General features: G+C 43.3%; 1 protein-coding gene across 2 annotated transcripts in view; it reads right to left on the reverse strand.

Moving 5' to 3' along the window:
* SLC24A4 (solute carrier family 24 member 4) overlaps positions 1–17,510 on the reverse strand; it is a 105,799-nt gene that overhangs the window by 3,713 nt on the left and 84,576 nt on the right. For both annotated transcript variants that reach the window (XM_080977629.1, XM_080977630.1), the window contains exons 11-14: positions 9,047–9,216; positions 6,866–7,004; positions 2,387–2,553; positions 555–669 (exon numbers count right to left, since the gene is read on the reverse strand). In XM_080977629.1, coding sequence (XP_080833755.1) covers positions 555–669; positions 2,387–2,553; positions 6,866–7,004; positions 9,047–9,216 — 591 coding nt within the window. The remainder of the gene's footprint in view (positions 1–554; positions 670–2,386; positions 2,554–6,865; positions 7,005–9,046; positions 9,217–17,510) is intronic.

Genomic DNA, 17,510 nt, shown 5'->3' on the forward strand with positions numbered 1-17,510 from the left:
ATGCAGCTCAACAACATCTGGAGAGTTAACTTCTGGGAGAACCCACCTCCCCAGAACAGCACGCAAGGGAAGGAGAGGGGAGGTTATTCTAGCAGGGAAGCAGAAATGTTGCACTGACTGAACATTTGTTTTAGTATCACATGGAACCCCCCCTTTCTTTCTAGATGATCTAATATGTGCATAGCAGCAGAGATCTTATATGAAAGGGGGGGTACCTTATAAAAACTGGTTAAAAAATTGCATATGCATACCAGAACCAGTAATTTTTAACTTCTACAAAACTGCAGGTGTCCAGCAACATCTTAAACGAGGTATTCTGTCCTTTTCCTCAAGTGTATGCATATACCTGCTACCCAATTAATCAAGAGCACCTATTTAGTTAATGAAAAGTATTTATTTGATTAATCTAAGCGATTAACCATTGCAACTCTATTTTAGCTGCACATTGCTTTTCAAACAGGGTCAAACCCATTTGTGTATATCACACGCAAGAGAATTGCTTGAATGTGTCGAGAACATGCGCCCCATTTCCCTGAAACCAATGCAGACCATACCTTGTCTTGCTACTATTAAACTGGCCATACAGTCTGGCACACTGGTTCCTGCAGCTAGGAAGGTAATGCCCATGATAACATCAGGGATCCCCAGAGTGTAACCAATCACTGTAACCTACGCGACAAAGGAAAACACAGGAGTTGAAAACAATAGAGAAGCCTCTTTTTTGGCGGCCCTGCGTTCACGATAAGAATTGTGACTCACAGGATACTTTAACTCCTTAAGTGTGTGGGAATTAAAGTGAATCAAACACACAAACATGAGAATTTCAGAAATGGAACTAAATTGCAGCAATAATTTGCCTAACCACCTAGAACAACAACAAAAAGGTACTTGCAGATAACAGGGATCATCCACAAGAGGAGAGCTGTGTGGTGTGTTCCTTTGTCTACCTCCCATTCATTTAATAGAAATTGTGCGGGAGACATTCCCAGCGCCTGTGTGAGGCATCAAAAAACATGTGAAGTGGCAATCCGTACATAAGCTGCCTGGGATGGTTCAACTATGCAGCCCATGGGTTCTATCCTAAATACCTATATATTTCTCCTCCAACGGGCACGACTCTTCGCTGCTGATCTAACACAGCAGGAAAACCATAGAAAGCCAGGCCACCATACATTTAAAGTACTATTATACCACTGTGAACAGTCATGGCTTCCCCCAAAGCATGCTGGGAACTGTGTAGTTTGTTAAGGGTGCTGAGAGTTGTTAGGAGAAACCTGTTCACAGAGCCACAGTTCCCAGACGGGGTTCAACAAACAATCCCTCTTCCCCAGGGAACTCTGAGAATTGTAGCTCTGTGAAAGGAATAGGGGTCTCCTAACATCTCTCAACACCCAAACTACAGCTCCCAGGATGCTTTGGGGGAAAGCCATGACTGTTAAAGAAGCATAACAGTGCTTTAACTGTATAGTGCAGATGGGTCCCCCAACGTGGTGTGGTGGTTGCAGCAGGCGGGCAGGTAAAAAGTGCACAGAACAATGTGTGTGTCTCTTACCTTTGCCCATTAGGGGAATTTCCAGCCAATCATAGGCTTACTCACAGACACACACAGACACCTGTCTCCATCCAAACAAGCAAGAAGCATTGTTATGGTTCGAGGACACATTCCCCTGGGCTAAAGCCCTTTTGAGGAGGGCACAGAGCAGGATAAGTAAGGTGTTGTGGTCTGGGGAGAGGGGGCTTGGCCTGATGAGAGTCCCAGGAGTGGGGTAGAGACTTGAAAGGACCTCATATGGCCCCTGGCCCTGAGCTACTATAGAAGACTAGAACTGGGGAAACTGAGGTTCAAATCCCCACTCAACCCTGAAGATGCCTGGATGATCTCAGACCAGCCACCATAGCTCAGTCCAAAGTGCCTCACAGGTTTGTTGTGAAGGTAAAATTAGCAAGTGAGAACAATGTATGTGCATTCCTTGGAGGAAATGCAAAATAAAAATGTGATGCATAAACTTGTTTTAAAATAATTAAATGGTGGTGGTAAGATGGAAGTTCAGTTGCCTATGTTTTTAAAAAAACAAATGACCATAAAATATAATTAAGGCTACAAAACTATATAGTAAATATGTAGATGCCTACAATTACACACACACTTTTGCCCCATTGTTCTCGCTGGCCAAATTTGTTTTGCAGGTTACTGAACCCAACAAAGAAATGTCCCTGTTTGTGTGAGTAGAGATGATAATAGGATGAGTGCATATCATGGCCAATGGTGCCTCTATCACATCATCTATTCCCTGTGTTGGTATGTGGAGTTATTCCTTACTGGGACCTGTATTCTGAACTGTATTTCAAAATAAATCTTCATGTTAAAAAGTGTCTTTGCACTCACCAGCCACACCATAAAGTAGGAAAACACAGCAATCCACAGGGTGGATAAGAGAAACGTCAGCATGAAAAAATTCTCCCATCGTGGTTTGCTGCAGTTTGGGATGGTGAAAAAGAGGAGGATTATCAGCGGCCAGGTCAGAATCCACTTGACTTTGTCCATTTTTCCTTCTGAAAAATAAGAAAGGGAAAAGGAGCAATTTGAATATCAGTACTTAAACATAAAATGTGGGCACGTTGATAATTTTTTTAAAAATATACCAACATGCAATTTATTGGTGCCCATATGGTACTACAGCAACTGTTCAGAATAAAATAAGATGCCAACAAAAACATGGCCCCGATCCCTGCTCCACCCTCCACATTAGCGTTATCAACCACATTCTTTCCTCATGTCTACTTTGGCCTTTAGTATGCGTGTACAGAAAACAGTTAACCTATTGGACAGGATTCAGTTAATGGGTTCTGTCAGTGGAAGCCCTGTGCAATGGAAAACCCCTCAGCCTCGATCCACAAGAAGCCACAAAACAGATCATACCCATGAAGCAGTTTGTCTGTTGCACTAGATAGTTGGTGCTGCAGTTGTGGGTTTTTCTGGGGTTTTTTAATTCATCTGAACTCAGAACTGACAAAACATCTTAGCAGAAAATACTATAATGCACTGGGCTGACAATGCTTGAATGCACCGTAAAAGTTAGTGGAGAAAGATTGGCAATCAGTAGCATGGTGGGATGGAGAGACATGACCTCCAGTCAGCTGCACAGCTGCAGTTTCGTTGTAGGGGGAGGCATGAGGTGGCAGCATGGTGCAAATGTATCAGCAGAGTCAATGCAATGCTCCTGGCTACTGTGTTTGCACTGCGGTGCCCTCCCCACTGCCTCCACCCTCACCCTCCTGGTAAAAAACAAAGAGTCACCTGCCACGAGATCAGGCAAAGTGCCTCTGCTCCACCATGCCATTTACTAGTGCTGTCAATACCAGGGAAAATGCTAGTGTGAAAGCAAACTAAGACACAGTCATGCTGGTAGAGTGGCCAGATACAACAAGGCTCCTGCAGCTTCAACAGTTTTGTAACAAGGAGATTCCAGCAGGTATAGCCCTGTCCACTTTTTCACCGACATGATGCTTGAGTTAGGCCCCAAACAGAGATTTGAATCCAAGTCTCTCCAGTCCTAGTCTAATGCTCTGTCAATTCCACCACATTGCCTAGCAGGAATAGTTCTGTCACTGATTACCAGTGGTGTTCAAGGCACCTTTCAAATTGCTCTTGGGATCACAATGAGTAGCACAAACTAGGGAAGGAAAACTGCTTACCCTAGAACCTTCACTGAGGACAATTTAAAAGGCAATCCCCACATTGCTTAAACTTATCAATAAATACAGTGGTACCTCTGGATGCAAACGGGATCCGTTCCGGAGCCCCAATCGCATCCAGAAGCGAATGCAACCAGCGTCCGCGCATGCACGGGTAGCGATTTGCTGCTTCCGCGCATGCGCGTGACGTCATTTTGACCGTCTGCACATGCACAAGCGGCGAAACCCGGAAGTAACGCGCTCCGTTACTTCCGGGTCGCCACAGCACACAACCCGAAAATACTTATCCCGAAGCTACTTCAACCTGAGGTATGACTGTAATTCATTAAGCCAGCAAACCTCAATATTTGCCTTAAAATAAGCCCCCAAACACTGGCACCTGAATGTTGATTTCATGCCAAATTCTGCACTTGTGCCATGTAGCCTTTCTAACCAAACAGCTGAAAACCCCTGTCTCTTCCTAAAAACAACAACTTGCAGTGGTGAAAACTGTTTTGCGACTGGGCCACTTTGGAGGATGGTGGCGGGTAATGCTTGCTTTCCTCCCTTTGTGAACAGTTGTGGTGGATCATGAGCTTGATGTGAAGAAAGGGTAAAACCTCCCTCTATGACAACGTTCTGATCTGTCCTCTCTCCCTGGCCTTCCATGACTATTCATTAAAAAAAAAAACACCATTACAGAAATTTGAATGTGTAGTTTGGCCTTGAGATGTTACAGACCAAAGACATACAGGGTTGTATCCTGCAAAGTCATCTTGTTAACACAAGGACTTCTGCCTGTACAACAGGAGCTCCTCTACCTTTCCTCTCTCCATGTGTCCCTACCCTACCCCAATTTTTTTTCCAGAAGGTTGGTGGAAAACAGAGAACAGATTTGGGGGGGCACATGGGGAGAGGAGAGGGAAAGGAATTCTCATTGTGCATGCAGAAGTCCTAGAATATCAAGAAAATTCAACAGCAGAAGAACAGATACTAAAAAAACCCTCATGATTTTATGCCACAGGTCTTCAGGGCTCTTACGTAAACCCTTGAATTCTTAACTGATCCATTGCTCCTTTGTAGTCTGAAGCATAAGAGCTGCTGGTCAGTGCGGTCAGCTGTACATCAACTATTGTAAGGGATGTTCTTTAAAAGGAAGAAGCTGAATAAACAAATTAAAATTAAGCTAGTAGCTAAACCAGCAGTTCTATTCTTAATTCAAACCACTATGCCTTACAGCATGTAATAAGTTCTGTTTGTTCATTTCTATCTCACTCTATTATTATTATTATTATTATTATTATTAAATGCAGGTTGCATATATATTTATATGTTCTCACAGTGGCCAATCAGAAGCCTGTGGGAAACCAGCAAGCAGGATTTGAGGACAAGAGAACAAGAGAACTCTCCCATCCTTTGGTTACCAGCGACTGGTAAAATAATGATGATGATGAAGTTCAGGGAGCTAAACAAATCCCAAAAGCGAAGAGGAGGGAAGAGCCACTACGATTGTGACTATAATTTACATTTGCCAGTCAATTTATATAAAAAAGAAAAGGTTTCAAAGTGACTTAACAAGATACGAGCAATGTAATTCACTTGCTACATACTGAATATAGATCAAAGACTATGCGAGTTTTCCAATGAAACACAGAGAATAGAACACAATTTGGAGCATAGCTAAACCAATAGCCAAAAACCACAGATTGGTTTTAAGCTGTTGTCAGCAATTTCTTCTAACCTTAAGGTTAGAAGAAGTTTTGTATCTTCATACCAATTCACAGCAGTCATTTATTCTTAGGGCTGGATGAACTGGGTCTGATTAAAGTCAGGAAGTGGAAGGCATAAATATTTGACCCAATGGGCACAATTTGCTGTGGGCGCTCTATTAAAATAATTTCCCGGTGGGTATGTTGCAGCAGAAAAAACAAAGAACCCTGTGGCGTCTGATGAAGTAGGTTCTGGTCCACGGAAACCAGTAGAGTACAGTATATGTAAGATCTAGCTACTTCCGTGATCTGAACCATTTGATGACCCTCCCCCTCTCAAGGTCTCTTTTTTTAATCTACAGCAAATTGCATCTAATTTATCTGAAGGAGTTTCAAGGAAGGGGACATGTGGGTACAATATTGCAACTTCAGCATTTAAAGGGGAGGGGGAAACTGAAGCCTGCAATTCTTGAGGAAGGAAGCATGGATTTGCAGGAATAGTCTGAATGTACCCCGTAAGACTCATCCATATGCCACAATCAGTCCCTGGGGCATATCTTCACATAAATGTACAAGCATTCTATATCACTTTAGCTGCTTTGGCTTCCTATAAAGTATCCTGTGGTGTGTTTTTTTTTAGTTTGCTGAGAAAGATGAGAATTCTCTTTGCCATCTTCACATAACTGCCCTTTCCTGGGCTGCCTGGAAAGAGGAGTTGTTTCTTAAATCAGTTTGTGATTCAGATATTCCCTTTGTGCACATTTCCTAACCCAAAATACTAAGACCACTTGCAATGGCAACAAATCTAAGATATTGTTTCTGGAAATATAAAGCTGATAAGGAATACGAGTTCACTTTAAGGAGACCAAATATTCACTCACTGAGATCATAACTTGGAGACTACTTTTATTGCAGCCAAACAATTCCAAACATGTGTACAAGATTCACTTGTGTACAGATGAAAAGTTTGCCTTGCATACTATCCCTGGCCCCTGGGTGAGCACACGTTAATGAACCCCGCTCCCTGGAGTCTCCAAATGGTAGACGACCCAAGCAGGCAACTTGAATATACCTATTCTCCTTTTTGCTGGGCCAACCAGTAAGAAGACAAAGCAGAGTAGGAGAATGGGGAAGCGACATAACTGGTGATCAAAGGAAAAGGAGAAGAGCTGGGTCTCAGTGGCAAAGCACATGCTTTTGATGCAGAAGGACCCTTGCTTAATACCCAGCATCTCCAGGTCGCGCTGGTAAAGACCCTTGCGTGAAACCCTGGCCTGAGCCACTGCTAGTCAGTGTAGACAATGCTGAGCTAGATGGACCAATGGTCTGGTCCAGCTTTTCATGTTCTTAGAGCTGGAAGTGAGAGGAACCGGCTGGCTGGAGGGTGGTGGTGATAGTTTGGAAGCTGAATGCCATGGCTGGTTCCATGGGGCAAAGCGATCTTGCTCACCCATTCATTCTGTATTACAATTGAGATTTACCTGGTGGTGAAAAAGGAGACAGGTTGGTATGTTCATGCTCCTCTTCTTGGTTATCAACATGGATGGCCCCATTTTCGATATTCTCATGCTTCCCATTCTGGATCAGCTTGCCATTGGCAGCATGAATTAGTCGCTGGCGCTAGAAGACATGTGAACCAAATCCAGTGAATACACCATTTCTGGAGTGTTTCCTAATCTTACTTGTTTTTGTTTGCTTATATAATTTTGCCATAAAGTACTCCCTCCCTCCGTGTCATCTTTGGGCAATTCTGGTTTTAGAATTCATCAGTTAGCCATTTCTGGCCCTCTATGGTTGGATCCAAAGATTTACTCTGGCATATTTTCAGCACATGTGTGGCCTTCTTTCTTTCAGACTGAAAATCGTGTTGATATATATGAAATGCTGCTGCCAAAGTTATTTCTATATAAGTTTTCCTCTTGCATCAACATAAATAATATCAAGAACCATAAAATTTATTCCTTCCCTTGAGCTCCAATAGAACATTGGAAATGCAGAAAAGAAAGATATCTCAATAACTGGAGGGGTAGCACATTGATAAAATAGAGAGAGAAGAATATTTAATACGCCTACAGTAAAGTCTCAGACAAGAACTGGGGAGACTCAGGTTCAAAACTCCCTTACAATCATGAAGGTCACTATCTCAGCCTAACTTACCCTCACAGGGTTGTTTTGAGGATAAAATATGAGTGAAAAGGGGAGAGAATCATGCATGCTGCCTTTGGAGGAAAAGTGAACTACTATTTTTTAAATAAATACAGTGAGATGGGATCTTCTGTATGCTACAAAAAGGGCATCTAGGTTAACAAGAAATCAGAATAGCTGCCTATCTTCATCTGCACCATATTTTTGCCATCACTAGAAGTGCACTTTAAAATGCCCTCCTGTTCATCTTGCCTACACCAGGGGTAGGGAGCCAGTGGCTCGCCAGATGTTGTTGGCAAGTGGCCAATGGCCAGAAACAATGAGCCTAGACATTATCACTGGAAACAAGAGCCCAAATCCAGTTAAGTATTACCTATGAAGTCGTTCAAAGGGACACGGGTGGCACTGTGGGTTAAACCACAGAGCCTAGGACTTGCCGATCAGAAGGTTGGCGGTTCGAATCCCTGCGACAGGGTGAGCTCCTGTTGCTCGGTCCCTGCTCCTGCCAACCTAGCAGTTCGAAAGCACGTCAAGTGCAAATAGATAAATAGGTACCGCTCTGGCGGGAAGGTAAACAGCGTTTCTGTGCACTGCTCTGGTTCACCAGAAGCAGCTTAGTCATGCTGGCCACATGACCCGGAAGCTGTACGCCAGCTCTCTCGGCCAATAAAGCGAGATGAGCACCACAACTCCAGAGTCGGCCACGACTGGACCTAATGGTCAGGGGTCCCTTTACCTTTACCTTATGAAGTCATTGCTTGCTTAAGCTGTCACACATCTTCATTCTTAACCACACAAAAATACAAATAGGCGTGCTGGATATGACAAAAGGTTAATCTAGTGCAGGGTTTCCCAAACTCGAGTCTCCAGCTGCTTTTTGCGACTACAGCTCCCACCATCCCTTACTAGCAGGACCAGTGGTCAGGTATGATGGGAACTGTAGTCCAAAAACAGCTGGAGATCCATGTTTGGGACACCCTGATCTAGTCCAACATCCTGTTTCCACACTGTGGTCAGCTGAATGCTTCTGTCAAGGCAAGAGCAGTCTCCCATTGCTGCTCCCCAGATACTGCCTCTGGACAGAAAGGTTCTGTACACCTTTGCAGCTAATATTCACTGATAGAGCTTTCCCTTACAGATTTATCTAATGCCTTTTAAAAAGCTACCTAAGGTGGTGGCTGCTACCACATCCATGTGTGAAGAAGTATTTCAGGACTGCAGCTTGTGTGAAGGAGTATTTCAGACAATGAAATATGGAACCACAACAAATTACATGCATTTGTTCCCTCGTTCCCTTTTTTGCCCCTATCCCTCCTCTTTCCAATTCCCTTCTTGCTGTAAAACTTTAGTAGATTGTGAATGCCTTTGGGCAAAGTACTTTCCAAATAAATTATTCCGTAAACCATCATATACATTGACCACTGCACAAACAATACATAACAGTGATGAAATGAATTGCGAAAAATAAAAAAATGATTGAGTAAGCGCTTTAATTATTCCCGCCCTTGCAGACTCACCTCATTAATAATAATCCTGCTTGCCATCCGTAGCCTGGTTCTCGGCCCAAATTTGTTTGTAATCATTATTCGCAAGCCAGCTTCAGGGAAACGATATTTTGGAGGACTGGAACAAATGATCTCATCGACCATCACAACGGAGTTTCGGCCATACTGTTGCGTTCCCTTCACTATTGACCACAATGCCAATGGTTAGCTATACAATCTGCTTCCTTTTCTGTGCCTGCCTCTGCCCTTACTTGCCCCTTAATGGCTTTTATAGGTTGCAGAAGCGTAATGTCACCTGGAGCCTTAAAAATCGTAAATCAGCAAAATTAGGTAGTACGTCAACAATGCCATTTTATGCTGCAGTTGTGTGGAAAGAGATTGGGTATGTGTGGAAACAGGCAGGTTTCCCCTTTGCACTTCACCTTGACCCACGAGTCTCCTTCATTAATTTAATCAACTGCTTAATAATTTGTCTGTTATAACGTAATCTTATTGTATAGCACCTACTAAATTTCACATGGTAAATTTATAATCAAGGCTACAATCTATCCCAAGTTCCATCTCATTGATCTTAACAGAAACAGTTAGCATGTGCTCACCTCTCTGCCATCAGAATTAATAGGCCTTAAAAGTGCATAATTTGTCTGGAATATGCACCATCATAATAAATAACTCCTTATAACAGGTTGGATTCAGACTTGCCCTTTCCCAGGAGGCAATATTCACTAATTACACCTTCTGCCCGTTGCTCTCAGTGCCAACTCCCATGCTGTTCCTAGATTGTCCCCCAACACTTGAGCAGAGATTTTTAGGGGACACAGGGGGCTGCAAGGGGAAAGGAGGGGAATATCTGAAAATCCCCTCCCCCATTTCTGTCAGCAGGACAACATGGAGAGTAGTGTGGGAGTAGTTCTGCACACACATAGTGGGTCCAACCCAATAATAACACTAAAGTGTCAATCACTGCTGAGACAGAGAAGACAGCTCCTCAAAAATGAGTATTACTATTCAACAAAAGAATGAGCAAGTTTGTAGCCAGTTCATTGCCCTAGCAACCAAATGATTTAATCCTTTCAGCCTCAACTATGGTTTTAGAAGGTGCTTTTGTCTTCACTGTAACTTTTCAGGTTACTGTGCTGCTTAGCAAAGACTTGTTTCAAAGGAATTGCAACAATTTATATATAAATGGGAGCTTTAAGCTATCCTTAACTCTGTTACTAAACCAGAGGGGTCAGGGGGACATGCAGCCCTGAGAATTAATAAAAGGAACACATAATAAATGCATGCAAGTATTAACAACAAATGCAACCAGCTGGACATAGCAAGTGTAGCAAGGCTTAGCAGACAGGAGACATGTGGTGTTAGAAAACACATTGCAATGAAGTAAAATATTAACCCCAGAGAAAAAGGGGATGTGGACAATGGGGAAGGGAAAGAATGGAGGGGCAATACCATTCTTTATTGCCTCACTTATCAAGTTGGATAAATATATACATTTACAGCAGGTTACTTACATTAGCAGGAACAGGAAAATTTAGTCAACAGGAAAATGAAATAAACAAATGAGTCATTAGTGTAGAATTTCAGTTCAAAAGCACTGGAGATCAGTGAAAACATTCAACTCAAACAAAAGAATAACAGAAGAACCCTCAGAAAAATCTCAAACCTGGTGATCACATGCCTGTTATCTAAAACAGATGAAGACCGGTGAGAGAGGTGGGGAAGGGGTCAAAACTAACATTTAGTTTCAGACTGTATCAGGCTATCACCTGAAGCATCTCTCAAGGCTGAGCTCAGATGACGGGTCCCTGCCCCCTGCTCACACAATTCTGTACTGAACTGGGGCCCCCAGTGTATTCATTTGAAAACAGATGTAGGTGGTCCCAGCGATTGTGTGTGTGTGTGTGTGTGTGTGTGTCTACACCTGCCCAATGACATGGTGAGTGGGCATATACCAGGATTCCCACCTCCTTCATTCACCCAAGGCATGTGTAGGAAGCAAAAGGTGCGGGTAACCTAACCAAGGGATGGGTTTTCAAATGTGTACAGTCATACCTCGGGTTACAGACACTTCAAGTTGTGTTTTTTTCAGGTTACAGACCCACCGAAAATACTGGAATGGGTTGCTTCCGGGTTTCGAAGGTCGCGCATGCACAGAAGCGCTAAATCGCGCTTTGCGCATGCACAGAAGTGCCAAATCGCAACCCGCATGTGCACAGACACGCCGCTGCAGGTTGCGAACATGCATCCTGCACGGATCACATTCGCAACCCGAGTGTCCACTGTATCAAGTAACTTTGTGGAAGGTAAGATGTAGAATTAATCAAGACTGAAAGCAGCATGTTGAGGATTAGCATGAACGACTCTGGACTGAGAAAAACTACACCTTTGTGCTGCACATAGGTTTAACTGAACCCAGGCTGCACTGAAAGTTAGTCATGCCTATCAAGGGTCAGCATAGCCAGGTATCCGGGGTCAACCTTAATCTGCTGAAGTGAAGAGCTATGTTTACTAATAGAGGAGTGCCCCTGGAGGGTGTCTTGCCCAATGGCCTCCAAAACCTGGAGGCAGCACTAGTCATGACTGCGTAAAGCCCCATTAATTTCAGTGGGGAATTAACTACAACTCACTCAGTCTGGATCGAGCACAATGACTGCCGTAGGTGCTGGAAGGCTGCAGCTTATGCATGGTACTCTTAATCTTCAGGAAGCTGGTTAAAGACAGTGTGGAGAACCTATAAGTCTGAACTACAACTCTCATCATCCCTCACCATTGCCCATGCTTGTAGGGGCTGATGGGAGTTGCAGTTCAGCAGTTCAACATCCAGAGGTCCAAAGGTTCACCTCCAGTGTGAAAGTCTCCCCTCAGATGGTTAAACCAGAATATATGAGCTGGAATGGCCTGGTTCAAATGCCAGCTGAGCCGTGAACTTAACATAGATGGCCTTAGGCATGCCACTACCTTAGCTTTAGCCACAATACCTTTAATAAGGATGGAAATATTGTTCTATCTATCTAATGGAATTGTTGCAGGCATTACTGAGAATAATCTATGAGAAGCACTTGAGCACTTAGGCAAAAGTGCTACAGGAGTACTAAGTGCCATTAAGTATGATTATTATCAAGAGCAAGAGACAGCCACAGATGTTTATCGCTGGATTTTAGTGGAATAAGAAGTCATGACATTTTTTAAAGAGCTAATCTTACTAAGGAAGCCTCTCTCGGGTGAAGCACATTATTAAAAGCAACACAGAAGCATCAATGCAGTTGCTACGGAACTTGCTTGAGGAGCCCCAATGAGATTGAGGAATGAGCATTGAAGTACCTGGGAGGATATACAAGGATGGAGGCTGTACTATATGTATAGAGGCATCAAGGTCCTGGGTTCTGGACCCAGGAAGACTTGGCTGTGGCTGGATGAATATGTCAATTTTAGCTTCTCTCAGTTTCAGTTTCTCATTTTTCCAATCTTAAGTTCCTTGCACATCAGTTTGCAATTTTCTTAAAAGTCCTCATGAAAACTCACCAGCATTGTATTGCAAATTTCTCCTAACACACACATTTTACAAACATTTCCCCTAATGTGCACATTTTTACCAAGCAGTTTTCACTAGCATAATGCATTTTTGAATGTTATTTTGACTGATATATGTATTTTTATGTACACTGTATCCTAGTAAATGCATTTTTGTACACATTACTTGGCTGGAGAAGTGCCCTGCAAATTTCAGACATATATGAAATTCGAAAGATGGCTGTGTTTCAGTCCTTGTACTGTTTTGGAAAGTGCAAATTAAACAAGTTTTCATTTAAATGCAACCTGAATCATATTCCTCCTCCATCACCAACTGCAGCTTAACTGCAAACACAGCACATTACTCTTCTGCTTGTAGCAAGTCCTCTGGCTCTGTTGCTTCAAACTGATTCTCTTTGCCCCTTGAGATTATACATCAGCACCAAGCCATGGGTACCAAGGAAACCAGGGTGCTGCTTGCATAAATCTCAGCAGGATGAGATGGAACTTCTCAGGTGGAGAAGATGGGAAAGCCTGGAAGGGAGAGCTGAAGGACAGGCAGGCACAGAGACTGGTGAACAGGCAAATAGGATGGGATGTGCTGAGGCTTGGAATGTATTTGAAGAGTTTTGTAGATGGGAATGGGGGAAAGAATCTGTCCGTTGCTTAAAGAAAAGACCCAGACCTGACCCATAAGCATTTATAGCCAAGCCAGGCTGGGGGAACAAATGTGCTGCCTCTGTGAGTGGAGTTGGGACCTGGGAGAACAATGCCGTTGTTTCCACCAACTCGCTGCAGTCTCAAGTGGATTCACCACATGGTACACTGCAACACAGGTTTCAAGGTTGAGTAGAGTGTTGAGCATATATTGCATTTTATCCCTTGGCTGTTCCACTAAGAGGTAAGCTGCAGTATACCCTGAAGTAGTCCTATCTAGGAGGTCATTCTCCAGAAGGAAGCAAGCATCTGCAATGGGTAGCTACAAGCTTCTAGAGTAAAGTGGGGCAGGGGAAATGAGAATTACTTCTGGTAAAAGTTATACAAAAATATATAATGTCCTCTTCTGCATAATTATCAAATAGGTAGAAGTCCTGTCCTTTTTCCTTCTGAGCACCCTGGTCCAGGGATTTCCAAACTGTGGTCTGTGGACCATCAGTGGTCCACCAGCTTCATCCAGGTGGTCTGCAGAGTGTCTGCAGATTTGTGGTTAAAGGTGGGCGATTGCACATCTATAGCACTGAATATTCAAACTGATTTTTTATTGTACTTTTATTGCTTCTTTCATTTCTTAGAATTCAGATTGTAATACAATATAAGAAATTACAATTGGTACAATGGGCAGAAACATCATTAAGTGGTCTGCCAAGAGCCTCAGCAATTTTCAAGTGGTCCATGGGTGGTGCTGGAGTTTGGGAACCACTGCCCCAATTGTTTTGGGTAAGTTGTATCAGACAAAGTGGGCTCTAGCCCAGGGAAATCTATGGTACAACAAGTCTGTTAATCTTTTAGAGTGCCACACATCTCTATGTTGTTTTTGCCGAAAAAGATAAATGCCACCCTCTGGAATGTGAATAAGTTGTTGAAGCAGCTGACCTCTATTCCACACAATCCCATGCCCTAACGTATTTAATCACTATGGGGTTTCTATTGACTAGCTAGAAATCAAAGCCAATCTGTGGACCATCACAATAAAAACCAGGGGGTCCAGCCACCATGTTATTACTGTCAAAACATGGGCATTAGCAGCAAAGGTACAAATCTTCTCTTCTTGCGTAGAAGGCTTGTCTCTGAAATTGGATTTTCCTCTGGGTGAAAAGCTCTCTATATATGAGAATCCAGTAATAGAAGCTTTTATGTTTTTCCAGTCGAAGCTCTTGGAAGCAATAAAAGTTACAAGCTTCAAAGGCCGCTCAGCAGTCTGTGAACCTCCCTTTTATCTGCACCCTCAAGTAATAGAATTCCCACCATCAGGATGTAGAATGCATTGGGTAGAGAGCAGGTGTTCTTTGTTAGAAAATAATCAGACCTTGCACTCATACGCTGGAGAAGATTAAGGTGAGATCTGAGCCCCACTGACCCAAGAGAGGTGTTAACCAAAGGACCTGGGCAGCTTTGCTGGAGGCTGTGCTCAAAGCTACAAGTAGGGCATGTTTCAGCAGCCAGGGCAACAGAAAGATGGGGCATATTTCAGCTAGCAGCAAAAAGGCTGCCTGGAGGCAGTTAGTTGTGCAGAGGGGAGGTCAAATGAAGGCAAGCTATTGTGCAGCTTTAACATGGCAAATAGCTTCATTCTGGCTCAGTCTGCACAGTGCTCTTACAAAGGACAATGCTAGATGGACACTCACGCTGTATTAACATTCCCCCTTGAGTGAAAAAAATTACAGCAAAACCGAAGCAAGGAAGACAAAAACTAAGAACAGACCTCTTGGCATTCTCACTGCTTGAACCCTTACTGAAAAAGCTAACGATAACTGTTGTGTGAAAGCTTTTCTTTTCCGTAAAGAGGAGGAGATAGATAGATAGATAGATAGATAGATAGATAGATAGATGATATGGAAATCTTTCAGGATAAAAAAAACAGGGTCAGAAATATAGTCTTCCATGCAGCATTAGTTTAAACAGGAAAAGGAAGGTGGTGGGGGAGAAGGAAAGAAAAAGATGCAGTTCCTTTTCTAAACAGTTTTTTAAAAAATGCCTACTTTTCTTCCTACAAGTGTTGAGACTGTCTGTATATGGTGAGAGCCATCTCTCAATGTCTGCTTCAAAAATTCAAACACTTTGTAGTACCACCTAATGCACCAGTCACTTGGCTGTTACTTTCCCACTCAGGAATTGCTGGTAACTTCACAGACAAGCCTGTGAAAGGCAGCATATCTTGGCACAGCTGGGTGCCAGTAATTGCTTCTGAGGACACAACATGATACCAAAGTGCCAGAACACTTGCTCCACACTGGAATCCAGCACTCTTATGGATGCTTCAGTTTTCCTGCTGTTCCTCACTCAGCGGCCACACATTAATGCTGAATTCTGTTTGGTGCCTTATTAAAATAGTTTCCAGGCTTTCCACCATTCATATGGAGTTGTCAAGGGATCCCTGCACACCTGCACCAGAACCCCAGCATGTTGCAAACGAGTCTTTTGCATGTTCTTAGGTGCAAGAGAGCCGTTGCCAGGCATGTTGGGCCTTTTTGAGGCTCTGTACAAATTGAGGGCATGGCCTCCTGGAATATATAAAATGCTCTGCTGTAGCTGTACATTGCTAAGCTGTCTTTTAGAGATGACTGTCTCCTATTACTGATGTTCTCCAGGGTCCTCCAGAATGCAGCATGAAAAACAATGCTATCCTAAGTCCCAAGGCGGTGCTATATATAATACATCTGGGAGCATGTATCTGCATGAATGATCTATGTGGCCACAAGGGCATGTCAGTCAGGGAAGAAACAGCATGCCTGTGAGCCAGCTTCCATTCAAGAAATAAGCCTGAGATTCCAAGAGTAGCCAATAAGCACCTGTGGGAATCTTGAGGTGCATCACTAGAAGTGTGGCTGAACCTGAGAGCAAGAATGCCAACAAGACGGGTGATATAGGGCATTCTCCCTTCCAGTGGCCCAACTTTGGAATGCTTGCCAGGTGCAAAGAGAGAATTGCCTGGTGCAAAATCTCTCTTTTCAGCAGCAGCTAAAGACCTTTTTTATTCACACAGGTATTCCTAGTTTGTGCAGCTCGCATTACTTGTTTTAATCTATCTTTTGTTTCCGTCACTGCTTGGTCCATGCTGGTTATATTGTACCTTCTATTGACTTGATTGTTGATTTAAATTGGTGTGAACCATTCCGAGAGGCTTTCACTTGAAGAGTGGTCTATTAATAATCTTAAATAAATAAATAAACCACAGCAAAGCTGCAGGCACAGACATTATGATCCGTGTTAGCATCATGTGAAGACGTGTGCTAGGGCAAAGGTGGATAACCCTCCCCCCCACTCGGTCTTTGGGGCTCCATGTGGCCATCCCAGCATCTCTGAATTCTCCTTAGGCTGCATTCCCTTCCTAGTACATGCCCCTCACAAGCCATGCTCGAGTGCTTTTGCTTGGCTGGAATTGACCTGCTAGCTAGGTGGGTGATGAAGAGATATATCTGATATATGTGGGTGCATGAAGTCTTGAGTTCTGCATATCTGGCAGGTAGTCTACCATACAACTGCAAGAGTCGCATCCATTGCTCCACTCCCTTTTGATTCTGGCCATGCCCAACACTGGCATGAGGACCCTGGAAGCTTCCCTACAACTGAGCATGGCCTTCGGGCTGAAAAGGGCTCCTTGCCCTTGCGCTGGGGTAATTTTGAAAAGGCTTAGCTGTGTCAGATGTGATTGGGTTGCATCCCACTAACCAGACCCACTAAAATTCATAAACCTAAATTAGTCATGTCCATTGATTTCAGTGGGTCTACTCTGAGTAGGGCTAACATTAGCTACAATTCTCAGAGAGTAGTGAAAGAAAAAAAGAAAGAACTGGAAAATATTATATAATGTGGGAGCTGCCTAACTTACCCTCTTTTTCTGATGTTCAGGCATGAGTACCATTGTTCCTGGAGCCAAAACTGCCTGCCCCCCCCCTCTCTCCAGTTCTAGTTACAGGTAGGTAGCCGTGTTGGTCTGCCGTAGTTGAAACAAAATTAAAAAATTCCTTCCAGTAGCACCTTAGAGACCAACTAAGTTTGCTATTGGTATGAGCTTTCGTGTGTATACACACTTCTTCATATACTAAGTATCTAAGGTGCTACTGGAAGGAATTTTTTATTTTGTTTCTCTCTCACACACCCACAACCACCCACATCAAAACAGCCCAGTTGAAAACTGAGCATACTCAGTTGCTACAGAATGGTGATTGGCTCTTGGGCAAGGACCAGGACATAAAAATGGAACAGAATGCCCTGTCATGAAGGAGAGCATGGCTGGATGACT

Source organism: Podarcis pityusensis (genome assembly GCF_964106645.2).
Source record: "Podarcis pityusensis genome assembly, chromosome: 1".
NCBI lineage: Eukaryota > Metazoa > Chordata > Lepidosauria > Squamata > Lacertidae > Podarcis > Podarcis pityusensis.